Genomic DNA, 15,549 nt, shown 5'->3' with positions numbered 1-15,549 from the left:
TATCTTCCTTATTTTGCGTTGCTTCCATGCAAATCATTCATTTTCCTATATTTAATGTACTGATCATGTATATGTTCAATGACAGTCAGAGTAAAGTTGAGGGTTATTATATTAGAAACAGAGAAAAGTAAGGAAAAAATGACTTTTTCAGCAAAGATATCAATAACTGAACATAAAAACAAGTGTCTCCATCCACTGTCATTGATCAAATCTTCAATGAAAATCAGGTATTTTCCCGTGGCAGTTCCCAAATGATTTTTTCTCTATATTTAGCCTGTCTTAAGTGATTTATCACCATTGATTGTAATATTATCTTCCTTATTTTGCGTTACGTCCATGTAAATCATTCAATTTCCTATATTTAATGTACTGATCATGTATATGTTCAATGACAGTTAGAGTAAAGTTGAGGGTTATTATATTAGAAACAGAGAAAAGTAAGGAAAAAATGACTTTTTCAGCAAAGATGTCAATAACTGAACATAAAAACAAGTGTCTCCATCCACTGTCATTGATCAAATTTTCAATGAAAATCAGGTATTTTCCCATATTTAATTGACTGATCATGCAGATGTTCATAAAAGCTCAGATTAAAGTTGATTGTCATAATATTAGAAACAGAGGAAAAATAAGAAAACATGACTTTTTCAACAAAATCTGTCATTCACTGAATATAAAACCAGTGCGTCCATTCACTGTCATTGATCCAACTCCATGGGTTTTACTGGTGAATCAATGCTGTAGAAGATGACGTGTTTCCATGGTAACTACGAAGCCTCTGAACGTCCAAACGGGTCGTATCTGATGACCATGAAAAGATGACAAACTGTATTTTACACCAATTATTTACATGGATTGAAAGGATTAATGGATCAGAAGTTATTAAACATTTTAGATCAGTAGATGGTTTGGTCGCCGGTGGAGGTTTGGATCTTTAACCTCATCAATAAAACCCACTCCCTGTTACAAAAAAATCCCACCTTCCTCTGTTTATAAGACTTAATTAAAACATAAAGATAAGATAAAGATAGTTGTATTTGCCATTTGTGCACATTCAGGTACTTAGGAATTATTATGCAGAGGTCTCTCAGAGTGCAAGTATAAAAGATCAAATAAAAGTCAGAGATACAAGCAATACAGAAGTATAATAAAAGCAGCATAAAAACAGTTAAAAGACAGTAGCACAGTGCCTTGTAATGAAAATCTAAAAATAAATACGATCCATAAATTGCATTGAAGGATCATTGTAATTTTTCAGTGACAGATTCATGTTTATTACATGAACTTCAGTAGTCAGACGTCATATGACATAATGTCCACAGACACGAGCCCCGTCTGACCGACTCAGCTGCTCTACGGTGATTTAGACAGTATGACGACACCAACATATTTGTCCTTATTTTCCTCACTCAGTGGAATATTCTGGTCTGTTTTCTTTTATTATCACTTTAAACTGCACTTACTTGAAGATGTTGATTTTAAGAAGTGATGCAGTTTTATGGAATAAATGATAAAAATATAAGTTTGGGCAATTCCTCTTGTTTGTATCTTTAAGTGTCGTTGTGTCTTATGTCATATTTTATATAGTTTTCTTCTTGTTGTGTCCTTTACATTTTATGTAGTTTTTACAACATTCTCTCCTACATCATTTAAATCTTGTTTATTTTCTTTATTTGACATCATTTTCATCTTATTGTGTATTTTCTATCATTTTTGTCAAAGGTTTTTACACAACTTGTTTGCCATTATGCTGTTGCACATTTTACAACATTTTCTTATATTGTTGCTTCATTTACTTTTTTTTCATACTTCGCATTCTTTGTCTTAACACTTTGCATAATTTTCATGTTATTGTGTATTTTACATAATTTCTCTTTTTTTTTTTTTTTTTTTTTTACATAATTCAGTTTGCCATTGTGTTGTCGCACCTTTTAAGTGAACATTTTGTTTCATCATTTATGACAATTTTTTTTATCTAAATTTGTCAGACAATTTGTGTCTTTGTTGTATTTTTAACATTTTTTTTTTGGTTTTTGCATTTTGTCTTGTAGTGTCTTGCAACTTTCCCATCTTGTTGTGTCAGTTATATCTTCAATATCAAATCAACAGCTTCTGGACTTAATCAGTCTTAAAACTTTAAAGAAAAAAACATTTGACTTGTCTTTGACTCGTGATAATCATCAACATCGACTGATAAATACAGATCGTTTTATATTAAGTAGTTAAATACTTACACCTCAACCAGCTTCCAGAATGAAACACTGCAAATGAACCAACAACATAGTTTTAATCCAGTTATAATGACTGAACTCTGCATACTTTGACACAATGACATAAAGTCCACTGCTGTGTTGAAACACCATCAATTCTGTCACAGCAAACACACAAACGTGTCAAATGTGAGGAATGATGTGTACATTCACACAGCTTGTTATTGTGATGTGTGTTTGACAGGGAGGAAATGTAAACTGAGTGTTGCACTATTGTCCTCTTATCGTGTTCAGACTTCTTACAGATAGTTATTCGTGTGCAGTCAAGTTTTGTTTTCCCACTGGCCACTTCCTGTCATTCTGATGATTATGTCACCAGCTGACGGTATGGGGGAGGCAGACTGTTGGGAATGTAGCCCAAAAGAAAACAGAAAAACCCACTCTGAGTCCTAATCCCTGGGCACATTTGTTTTTAATGTTTAACCCATAAACACCCAAAAAGCCACCGGTGACACAAACCATCTACTGATCTAAACTGTTTAATCCCCGTTGATCCATTAATCCTATCAGTATGTGTTGATAATTAGGGGTGTGTATTGGCAAGAATCTGGTGATACAATTCAAATCACAATACGAGGATCATGATACAATATATCATGATACTATTAAAAAGGCAATTTTTTGTTTGTTTCTTTTTTTTAAATGATTATTTCCTTGAATAATTGAATTAAACCAGAAATATGTCAAAACACTAAACACATTTTTATTTGATCAGAACAGGATCTAATGCTATATCACAAAAATGTTCTTGTGTTAAAACTTAAATTATATTGTACAGACATTACAGTTTAAGATCCTGTTCAAATTCTATTGTGTAATCCCAACAAAGGAACTAACATTATTTAATAAAAGAGTGTTAAATAATAATAAATAAAATACACACAAAAAAGAAAAAAAAAATAACCTCCACAATATCTGCATTTGAATAAATACCTAAAAATATCAATACAGTACTTTTTAATATTGATACAGTATCATGAAATGAAATATTGCGATATATTGCAGAACCAATACTTTCTTACACCCCTATTAATAATTGGTGCAAAATACAGTTATTCTTCTTTTCATGGTCATCAGATATGACCCATTTGGACATTCAGAGGCTTCATAGTTACCATGGAAACACTGTCATCTTCTACAACATTGATTCACTAGTAAAACTCATGGAGTTGGATCAATGACAGTGGATGGAAACACTTGGTTTATGTTCAGTTAATGAGAGATTTTGTTGAAAAAGTCATTTTATCTTCAGTTTTCTCTGTTTTTGATATAATAACCCTCAACTTTACTCTGAGCTTTTACATAATCAGTCAGTTAAACACAGAAAAATACATGATTATCACAAAAAAAGCACAAATACAGAGCATAATATTATAATAAATGGTGATCAATCACTTAAGAAAGAGAAAAATTCATTTGGGAACAGGCACAAAAGTAGCACTGGATCTTTATGGGTTAAGAAATAAAGTGACTCAGAGTGAGCTAACACAGCCCTGATGACAAAGTACAGACAACAGACTGACCTCTGCTGACCCGTCACAACAACAAGTAGCTACTCCCACTGCCAAGCATGTAAAAAAAATATAACAGAAATATAAAACACGAACGATAACAGGATGTGATCTACATGCGAGTGCAAATAGACAAAAAAGCTATGATCCAACTACACACCCTGCTCACATTGCTCCACCGCTGCACATTATCACAGCAGAATGCTATTTGGGCGAGACATACAAACTCAAATCCTGCTCTAAGACTGATAAACCATAACGTCAAATGCCGCCCTATAGTAAAATAAAACCTGTTCTTTCTCAGCAGTAAAACACACAATTATCCCTTTGACTATTCCTGACTGGGTCGTCATTTCTCCCTGCGGTTTTGTATTTGTGGCAACTGGTAGCAAAACAGACAGGCCTTGGTTTAATATCTCACTGGTAGAAAACACACAGTGACTCTGAACTCGCACAGGCTCACACATTCCAGCAGTGAGATAGAAAGGGAGAGAGAGAGAGAGAGAGAGAGAGAGAGAGGGAGGTCAGACTTGGACAAAGGCCAAGACAGTTTTCCTCCGCATGAGTTTTCCCTATAAGTCCTTTGTTAAACATTCAGTACAAACTAGAACATGCAGTACAAACTAAAGTAGAGTTACACACACACTTGCAGGCTGATTTACACCGACAAAACAAAACAAAACAAAACACACGTGGACACTTAGGATTAGTTACTCAGCATATATCATTCTATCAGTACACGCATTTGCACACACCTGCTCCTCCACTGCCACATCCTGAAGGGCCGGGGAGTCCCGTGGGCCTCGGATCCAGCTCAGTATCTGGCCCATGTTGGCTGAAAGTGCCTCAGAGTGTGTATGTGTGTGTGTGTCTGTCAGCCTCTGCCTTGTCTGTAGGCTTGCAGCATGTTTCCAGAGGCAGGGAAGGGAGCTGGAGAGAGGGGAGGGGAGGGGGGGGGCGGAGGGAGCAAAGAGGGGGCGTGGTCGACGAGCAGAAGGGGGCTAGTGGGGGAAGGCTCGGATGTGAAAAGTCACAAGAGGCAGGGTCATAACTCTCTGGGCTATAAGGGGAAGTGAGCTGACCGAGGGGTGATAAGCCACCTGATGAGCGCATACATCTGAGACGCTCCTCCAGGAAAAAACATATGGTTTCAACACAACGCATGAATTAAAATCAAGATGAATGAAACAGTTCAGGGTATCTAAAACACCCTGAGCTTTATCTGAGGCAGTGTCCGAGCTACTTATCAACTAACCCACACCCTGATTTGTGATGATATATAGGCCTTGAGCATACACTGGCATAAAGACACACATGTTCGTATACACACCACTTATGTACACGCAGCAATGAAAGACAGGTTATGCAACTGCCCAGTCTGCCTAATTACCATTGAGAATAAAGGGAGTGGCAAGACTTTAGTTAGCTATTACAGCTTAATTAACTTTTTTCCCAAGATAGAAGCCTAAACTGAGGCCTTTCAGTCTGAATCAAATATTATATTACAATAACAACATTTTAACATCTGGTCAGCAGGTCTCTATGGTAGTTATTAAATAATAGGGAGTGATTAAGAATCTGCAGAGATGATTCTGTTCATCAAAACAACTTTATTGGAACAGCTCTATTAGAAAGAAGTGTGTACTAGGGAGTGTTCCTACAGATATCATGAGAAACAGATTTGCCGAAGTGTAACACATGGGTGTTGGCTTTGTGAACTTTCACCTAACTCAATATAAAAGACAGGAGTTCAGCTGTTTACGACATTTGGAAAACATATTCAGTTAAGTACAAACAAGGAAAGACTACAACACATAATATAACAGCTTTGTATGTAAAAGAAAAAAGATAAAAAGACAATCTAATAATATATAAAGGTGTGATGGTATAAGACATGTGCATGAGTATGAAAGTGGTGCAAATCATATGCTACAGTCTTCACTGTCATCTGTGGATCCCACCTATGAGTGGTTTTGGATAGACATGTATGACAGCACTCTCCGCCTCCTTTATTAAAACACCAAATGGCACAACAAAGCTGTTCTGGTGTCACATGGTTAACCAACACCTTTCCAGTATAGTTTTCCTTTAATTTGTCACTTGTCTGTTGACATTTTTGAAGCCGCTGTGTTTCTCCTATTGTTCTCATGGTATTTAAAGCCAGTGTGGGTACAAAGTGCAATTCCAGTCATATCTCAGAGGTTCTGCTTCACCTATTGTGTATCCCTTTGGGCAGTTCTCGGGTGGAGTGTGCAGACAATACAGCTTTTGAGTGAGTCAGTGTGATGGAATCAGTGTGAGGTCTGACAGTCGGGGTTTGTTGCCTCTGGGTAGCACTCCTAAGCAAAATATGAAAATAATGTACTGTACGATTAATGTATTTTTAACCTGTATGACATGTTAAACTGCACACATGTAGAATGGTCACCGATGGATGAGATCTGAGCTGCTGCTTTGGGTCTGACACACAGAAGGGTGTAAGGATGCCAAATGGGTTTATTTAAGGATGCCAACTGGGTTTATTTTGGTACCTAGTACTTTGCCAGCTTTTTAGACCCAATAATAAAAGAGAAATTTAGACCTATTTCCCCCTAGGATGTACCTAATGATGACCTCAGATAAATGCAAGAAAAATGATACTCTTGCTCTAAGCCATCCCAAAATTAGTGAAATTTTAGTAAAATATTGGGGTCAAAAATAGGACCAAAATTAGGAAAGGAAAAGCTGCATAGGCGTCAGTGCATTTTATCTGGAACACATAGCTTGAAATAGTCTTACATACCGCTATAAGTACAGACACTGTGTTAAATTTCAGGATCCTACTGGTTTTTCTAATCCAGACATACAAGTTTTTCAAGTCTCATTCCAGGTTTCGTGTGTAACCCATCGTGTCCAGTGGTGTTACATACAGAACCTGCCCAGTTAAACACAAATAAATCGTGAATGATTTTGCAACAGTGGTCATTTTTGTAAAACACTCTACCTTGCGTAATTAGTTCAATTTCCAAAATGTACCTGTGAGAGAATGAAAGATATTTGAAAAAATAGCAGCACATAATTTTCAGGTCCTTTTTTCCGTGTTACATACAGATTTTTTTTTTTTTTTTTAAATAAAAAATAATATAAAAATGTGTTTTATTTGAAAAACAGTTTGTCTTTTATCTCAGAAAATATTTATTTTAACATAGACCCAAAGTACTTCCAAACATATGACATTAGTCTTCATCTCGTTTGAATTTTTAGCCCCTCTGTCTCGTTTTTAGGGACCAGTTTCATCGAAGCACCCACTGGTTTTGTCTGTCTGTCATATTCCACCAGATCAAGTCACAGGAGTCTGTCTTTTAAAGTTTTACAGTTTACAAAAAAAGAAAAACCAAATAAAGCGTACACTGTACATGCAGACATGTTTGACAGCGACATTATGCAACACACACAACATGGTATCTGCAGTGTTCATGCTTGTACATGTGTGCACACAAACACACACAGGCATTTCCACATCACCTGTAGTATGCATGGCACACACCCTGACACACCTGTGGCAAAGCGGCCAAGTCGCCCAGCCTGTAAAACTAGCCGATGCACCGTCTGAGATAACTAGAGATGACTTGATAACTAACCTCATCAGGAACTGAACCACTTGGAAGTCACAGCTGCAGATGGTTTAGTTTTTTCACCTGTAACTTGATATTATTAGGATTTCACAGGTGTATTTCACATAGTTTTAGTACTTGAAAACATAAATCTAATATAATGTGTTGTATTTGCTGAGTAGAAATGACTAAGGACATGTCAGGTGTTGTCATCAACGTGTGTGCTAGTCTATGAACATAAGCATGTGCATGTAACTGGACTCCCCTGCTCATCTTTATATTTAGACTCATGTCATACTACACACTACCCTACCTCCACCACGGTGATTTACACATCTACAATCTGAGACAGGGTCATCGAAGTGTTCACAGAAAGAAACGAAGAGCTTCTACACCTGCTGGTCAGAAAATTAAGGGAAGAAAAGTAACAACTACAGCTGCACAACTTATGGATTCAAAATGCAATGTGGAATTATTCGGTCGCTAAAGGCTAGTGTAAGTGTATAGTGGTATTTTGGATTCAGTCACACTGAATCTACACTTACTACCTGTAAATGTAAAAGTATGAGGAGAAAGTTTATATTTTTTTATGCAAGTTTAAGTTTGTATATTTGTAAATTACAATGACACTTCATGCCTCTGCTGATAAATTCACACAAATCTGGAATCTGTTGTTTCAACTTGTCAAAGAACAAATTCCCCTTTGTTCCAGATTAACCTTTATGTTAATTTTTCCATCTTGTCCTCTTCTTTTTAATGGAGAAGGTTGCTTTAGTTGTTGTAGGGATTGTTTTTTTTGTTTGTTTGTTTGTTTTGTATACATGCAAAAGAAATGGAAATTGTGCAACTATTCATTTCCAGTTGTTTTGTCACATATGATACAATGTTTGTATTGATCACTTTCTGCAAAACACCAAAAAACACAAAGTTCGAAAAAAAAAAAAAAAAAAAGTCGTATATTTGTGTGTATATTGTGAAGAAAAAAAAAAAAGCTTTCAAACTGATCAAACTCATTCCATTTTCCTGAATTATCAAGCAGATTCAATTCTGTCTAGAATAATAGCAATATTAAAGCACCAGATCTTGCAGTCTGAAGTACATCTGTGCTAACAAATGCTGACTGAAGAATTATAAAGGTTATTTTTATGATATAAAGAGCAATAAATTACACTTTATAGTTGTGGTAAATACATGCAGTACTGTGCAAAACTCCTAGGCCAACATTAGGTTTGTTGGTTTAGTAAAGTTACAATAACCACATATAGGTATTTATCAGTTTTTCTATTAACCCATAAAGACCCAGTGGTACTTTTGTGGCAGTTCCCAAATGTATCTTCTCTATATTTAACCTACCTTATGTGATATCACCATTTATTGTAATATTATCCTCTTTATTTTGAGTTTTTTTCAGTGTAAATCATGCATTTTCCTATAATTAATTCCCTGATCATATAGATGTTCATAAAAGCTCAGAGTAAATTCAAGTTATTACATCAAAATGGAGAAAACTGAAGAAAAAAGTGACTTTTTCAGCAAATACATCAATAACCAAGTGTTTCCATCCACTGTCAATGATCCAACTCCATGGGTTTTACTGGTGAATTAATGTTGTAGAAGATGACGGTGTTTCCACGGTAACAACAGAGCCTCTGAACGTCCAAATGGGTCATATCTGATGACCATGAAAAGATGATAAACTGTATTTTACACCAATTGTTTACATGGATTGATGGGATTAATGGATCAACAGGTATTAAACAGTTTAGATCAGTAGATGGTCTTAGTCACCAGTGGCTGTTTGGGTCTTTATGGATTAAGAGACAATCTGGATATATGTCAAGTATGTACAGCAGTAAAACAAAAGATTTAGAGAAAAAACACCTTCTATGCAAGGTTATTATCGTTAACGAAAATGAACGAAATGACGAAAACTAAAATTGAAAAAACATTTTTGTTAACTGAAATAAGTAAAAACTCAAATTAAAAGAAAAAAAAAAGATAACTAACTGAAACTGTATTGTGTGCTTACGAAACTAACTAAAACGTATCAAAATTATGGATAAAATTCCCTTAGTTTTCGTCTTTGTCAGTGTTGATATAGGATCGAACATGTGAAAATTTCATCTAAGATCAGCGGTATAACAGAGGTATAGAAGTCAGAAGGCCAACGGTGAAAGTATGGAAAGTTTCAGTTTCGTTTTCATTTAAGTGACGTTGTGTATGGATCGCACTCCCACCTACATTACCCCCTCCAACCTGCTATAGGGAATTTATACAGGGTGGGGAAGCAAAATTTACAATATTTTCAGGCAGGGATTGAAAGACAGTGTATGACCAATTAGTTTATTGAAAGTCATGAGAATTTATTTGCCACAAGAAAATGTACATAATAGAAAATGTTTTTATTCTATGTGTCCTCCTTCTTTCTCAATAACTGCCTTCACACGCTTCCTGAAACTTGCGCAAGTGTTCCTCAAATATTCGGGTGACAGCTTCTCCCATTCTTCTTTAATAGTATTTTTAAGAACGTCGACATTGCTGTGTGATGTTCTATTGGTAGCATGTTCTAAAACGCCCCAAATAGCAGAATCCAGAGGGTTTAGATCTGGGCTAGAAGGCGGCCATAAACATGATTCCCAAAAATTGCTAAAGTTGGATTTGTTGCTGTTGTCGACATGTGTTTTGGTGTTCTTGTGTAAGATTTGAACTTCAAATCATATTTTACTGCATTTCTAACGGTCTTGTTGTCTACCTCAAGTTCAATTGCCATTTTTCTCATGGATTTGGTTGGATCCTTTAGGATTTTGGATTTGAGAGCTTTAATAAAAGCTTTGGTACGTTTTTTGTTGCTTCCTCCACTTCCAGACTTTCTCGTAATAGTTTTGCTCATAGTCATTCTCTTCTTTCCATTATAAACAGTCTTTATGGACACTCCAACTATTTTTGAAATCTCCTTTGGTGTGACGAGTGTATTCAGCAAATCACACACTCTTTGACGTTTGCTTTCCTGATTACTCATATGGGCAAAAGTTTCTGAAGAGGTATGGATAATAGTGTTAGGTATGATTATGACATCAATATATGTTTGGTTTCAAAACAATTGACGTAGTGCCTGCTGAGAAAAAACAACTAAATGTTCATTGTAAATTTTGCTTCCCCGCCCTGTTCATGGCACTGTACATATGTTTGTGTCTCTGCTCAATCAGAGCTGCCCTAACCTGACCCCCAAATAAAGTGTCCAGGGTAACCTCACTTATTTCTTTGAATAGGATGGCGAGGAAGATAAAATATATGAAAAAACTGAAACTAATACTAAAACTAAACTAAACTAAGCATTCAGAAAAAATGACAACTAATAAAAACTAGCAAACCTGCTCTAAAAACTAATTGAAACTAACTGAATTAGAGAAAAAAAAAAGTCAAAACTAAATAAAACTAAACTAGAATTAAAAATCCAAAACTATTATAACCTTGCTTCTATGACCCAAAGAGGTAGTATTTAATGTAACATTGTTCAGACAATATAAGATTTATTACATTAATTTTCTGATGTTTTATACCAGGTTCCATTCAACACATGTCAGATGTTTCTAACTGTGTTTCCTGCTTCTTGTCATGGGGTCAGAGGTCACACTGAATACTGACTTCAACCTTTAGAACACATTTTGCACAGTTTTTGGATGTTTTTTAAGGTTGTGCACAAATTTCTTTATTTCCCTTGTTGCATCTGAAGAAACGACAATGAGAAATAAACATATGATCATTTCAATCTTTCAAAAACAATAAAACTAATAGTGGCCACAGACTTTTGCACAGTACTGTAAGTCTTGCAATAATCATAACTGAACACTGTGGTGACATAAACATGGAGCTCTCTTAAGTATTTGACTCAAAAAAGGCTAAAATTCCTCAAAGGCAGGTCAGTGGAGCGGACAACTTGAGTCCAAAAATCAAAGAGAAAATAAATATAAGAAGCCATCACTAAATGAATAAAAAGCAATTAAAATCTGTAGGAAATAAAAAGCAGTCAGTAAAAGTGAACTCAACTCTGAATTCAGAGGTATTATGATATTAAACGTCAAATAAAATAAGCCGCTATTACAAAGCAAACTGATTAAATCTATGAAAAACTCTCTCTCATTGTAAATTTACAGACCAGCAGCTCTGAGGAATCACATATTTACAGCTGACAGATTCTCAGGAATGAGTGTCCACAGTAGAGGGAGACAAACACAAACATACAGAGACGTTTCTTCTCATCTATACACGTCTGAAGGAATTCATGTATGAGGCAAATACACAAAATTCTCACGACTCGAGTGTATAAAAATACATCATTGTGGTAAGAAAATGTAAGCATAAATATCTGTTCATGAGGCAATAGTAATGTTAATCAAGTTTTGGTGTTTTATTATTATTATTATTATTATTATTATTATTATTATGTCATAATTGAAACAAAAAGTGATTGTCTCCAACCTACGCATTTTAAAAATAGTTTTAAAGTGATGCAAGTTTTTCAGTTTCAATGCTCAAACACATACAAAACAAAAGGTTTTCGTCTTCGTCTCAGTTGCGTCTGAGAGATAACAAGAGGATGTGCAGTCAGTACCTTGCCGTACCAGGACTGTGCAGGGACACAGAGGGTAGAAAACCTGCTACTATGATGGACTTGGACTGGGGTAGTGGTCGATCCTCCATGCTACACACACACACACACACACACACACACACACACACACAGATACACAAATCAGCTTGTAAGTCCATATGCTTTAACAGCTAAATGACAAAAAAAAAAAAAAAAAAAAAAAAACAGGATGCAGAGATTTCAACCTATTGTGTAGGTGGTTATTATTAATTTACCATCTGCTGTGATGAAAGAATAAGTCACTGCATTGAACTATGACTGTACATTTGATCAAACCTAACTTAATAAATGGGACTCAAATAGGAGTGTGTGTTGAAGCCTATCTTAGTTTAAACAGACACACACCCTTATATATAAATACAAAGTCTGCCAGAATAAAGACAAAGCCCTTGCAATTAATTTATTTCAGTCCAAAGGTTAATTTGTGCAGCTATTGCCAAGTTTTAAAGCAAATGAATGGGATGTACTTTCAGATTAGTTCTACTGGTTTTCTGCTGTAAAGGCATTCAGATGCAAAAGTTACTATAAGTGCTTAGGCAGTGAATCAAATAGCAAAATTTAAAAAAATAAATAAATAAATAAAATAAATAAAAAAAAAGGGGGTGAAAGTAGAAGTGATACTCACAGTGCTGTTCCAGAATGCTGCATACGCCATGAGGAAACAGGAGGAAAAACCACTGACATGAGATAAAGCTGAGTCTGGACTGACACTTTAGCCTGTCCTCAGCACAAAAACTTTCTCATGCCTTCTCCAAACCAAACACTGTGCCACTCCCCGCACACTTCACATAATTATCACACAAAGATGTCTGCAGCTTTCTGACTCAGTGACAAAAGAAAACTCACAGATTTCCAGTTGGATCTCACTCAAGCTCTGCCGCAAGAATATCTGAGAATCATCAAGCGCTGACCTGTTTATAACCACCCACCCCCCACCTACCCACCCACCCACACACGCACATCCACACATACGCACACACATTTCCACAGAATACCTTGATAGATGAGTATTGTAATGCTTTCCAGCTTCTCTGCTGGAGGTTGGCTTTAGTCATATCCTCATTTCCTGTGATTTGAACTTCTCCAGTCACTAAAAACTTCAGAAAACCTTTACAACTGCAGCTTTTTCCACTGGCAAAGACGCATTCACTGACACACACAGATACAGAACTATAATGAAATGGGGTTAATCAATGCAACGCCCGCAGCATTGCACTTATTGCTTTACTTCTGCAACATCCCAATCCTGCAAAAGCGCAAACACATCCACACAATAAACACCAACGCAGATCAGATGCGCACTAAACGCACATTTGCATGAAGTACCCAAAGACACCAGCAAAAAACAGGGTACTTTTTTTTTTTTTTTTTAAACATTCCACATTTCCACAGGTCCAAACTCTGTGAATAAACATGCAAACCCACCTCCTTTGTGTTTTTACTGTGACCATGGCTTCTCTTCTTATGTGGCATCTTTAAAACACGGTGGATGAACTTTTTTCGGTTCCCTGTGCGCTCTCAGTCCTCTGGTGGAAAGACAGAGTCAACAGCCTGGTCTGCCCCTTTGGAACCAAATTATTTGCCCCTCCCGCTCCCGCTGAGAAAAATATTCGGGTTTGATGCCTGATCGAAGTGGTTTGGAAACTGTTTGGATGTGTTTGTCCTCAGGAAAGGGTGGGGTTAGTGGGTCACTGTTACGCACGGGTCGTACCTTTCAAAGTGAGATTCAGTTTCAGACTCTGTTAAGATAAATGAAAATAAACACAACACACTTTGGATCATTTAGTGGATGGACACATGGTGAAAGTAAGACTGAAACTGCGCAATCCCACGCGCACTCACAGATACGGCTGTATTTTCTTCCACAAACCATACTTTCAACACACAAGGCGCACAAACTGGATGTTTGGCAGGACCAGACACGCCCCACAGTTTAAGGAAGAGTTGACTCACTGCTGATGTTACCCTCTTCCTCCCACAAGCACCAGCTTTATGTGACGCAACGCTGCCCACTAGTGGGTACAAAGGGGTTTGTTTGACTGGAGGGGCATTACGCATGAGCAGTAGCAACAGAAAGAACTGAACAGATGAAAAAAATCTACTGATCTATAATGTTTAACAATTTGTGAACCACTAATCCTATAAATACATGTAAATAATTCATGTAAAATAGTGTCTCAGATATGAGTAAACATCCTAAAATACTGTCATGATATGTGGATGTAGATAGATAGATAGATAGATAGATAGATAGATAGATAGATAGATAGATAGATAGATAGATAGATAGATAGATAGATAGATACATACATACATACATACATACATACATACATACATACATGCATGCATGCATACATACTGTATATACATACATACATGCATGTATATACACACACACACACACACACACATACATACGTACATACATACATACATACATACATACATACATACATACATACATGCATGCATGCATACACACACACACACATATACATACATACATACATACATACATACATACATACATACTGTATATACATACATACATGCATGCATATATACACACACACACACACACACACACACACATACATACATACATACATACATACATGCATGCATGCATACACACACATATACATACATGCATATATACATACATACACATACACACATACATACATACATACATACATACATACATACATGCATGCATGCATACACACACATATACATACATGCATATATACATACATACACATACACACATACATACATACATACATACATACCTACATAAACGCACACACACACACACACACACACACACACACACACACACAGATAGATAGATAGATAGATAGATAGATAGATAGATAGATAGATAGATAGATAGATAGATAGATAGATAGATAGATAGATAGATAGATAGATAGATAGATAGATAGATAGATAGATAGATAGATAGATAGATAGATAGATAGATAGGGTGGGGAAGCAAAATTTACAATGAACATTTAGTTGTTTTTTCTCAGCAGGCGCTACGTCAATTGTTTTGAAACCAAACATATATTGATGTCATAATCATACCTAACACTATTATCCATACCTTTTCAGAAACTTTTGCCCATATGAGTAATCAGGAAAGCAAACGTCAAAGAGTGTGTGATTTGCTGAATTCACTCGTCACACCAAAGGAGATTTCAAAAATAGTTGGAGTGTCCATAAAGACTGTTTATAATGGAAAGAGGAGAATGACTATGAGCAAAACTATTACGAGAAAGTCTGGAAGATACTATTAAAGAAGAATGGGAGAAGTTTTCACCCCAATATTTGAGGAACACTTGCACAAGTTTCAGGAAGCGTGTGAAGGCAGTTATTGAGAAAGAAGGAGGACACATAGAATAAAAACATTTTCTATTATGTAAATTTTCTTGTGGCAAATAAATTCTCATGACTTTCAATAAACTAATTGGTCATACACTGTCTTTCAATCCCTGCCTCAAAATATTGTAAAT

The 15,549-nt window shown here is 36.0% G+C and overlaps 1 protein-coding gene across 18 annotated transcripts in view; it reads right to left on the bottom strand.

Annotated features, from left to right (window-relative positions):
* The window catches only part of cast (calpastatin), a 72,869-nt gene extending 59,219 nt beyond the window's left edge, over nucleotides 1-13,650 (bottom strand). For 7 of the 18 annotated variants that reach the window (XM_030134789.1, XM_030134790.1, XM_030134796.1 and 4 more), the window contains exons 1-2: nucleotides 12,651-12,908; nucleotides 11,987-12,076 (exon numbers count right to left, since the gene is read on the bottom strand). In XM_030134789.1, coding sequence (XP_029990649.1) covers nucleotides 11,987-12,076; nucleotides 12,651-12,680 — 120 coding nt within the window. In that variant the 5' untranslated portion in view covers nucleotides 12,681-12,908. Of the gene's footprint in view, nucleotides 1-4,536; nucleotides 4,689-11,986; nucleotides 12,077-12,650; nucleotides 12,910-13,450 lie in introns of those variants that run through there. The other 11 variants (XM_030134804.1, XM_030134801.1, XM_030134810.1 and 8 more) reach the window with 7 other exon arrangements.
* Between the last annotated feature and the right edge of the window lie 1,899 nt (nucleotides 13,651-15,549).

The sequence above is a fragment of the Sphaeramia orbicularis genome, chromosome 5, assembly GCF_902148855.1.
Source record: "Sphaeramia orbicularis chromosome 5, fSphaOr1.1, whole genome shotgun sequence".
In the NCBI taxonomy this organism is placed as follows: domain Eukaryota; kingdom Metazoa; phylum Chordata; class Actinopteri; order Kurtiformes; family Apogonidae; genus Sphaeramia; species Sphaeramia orbicularis.
The sequence above is the reverse complement of the archived record's forward strand: the minus strand, read 5'-3'. Positions and strand labels throughout refer to the sequence as shown.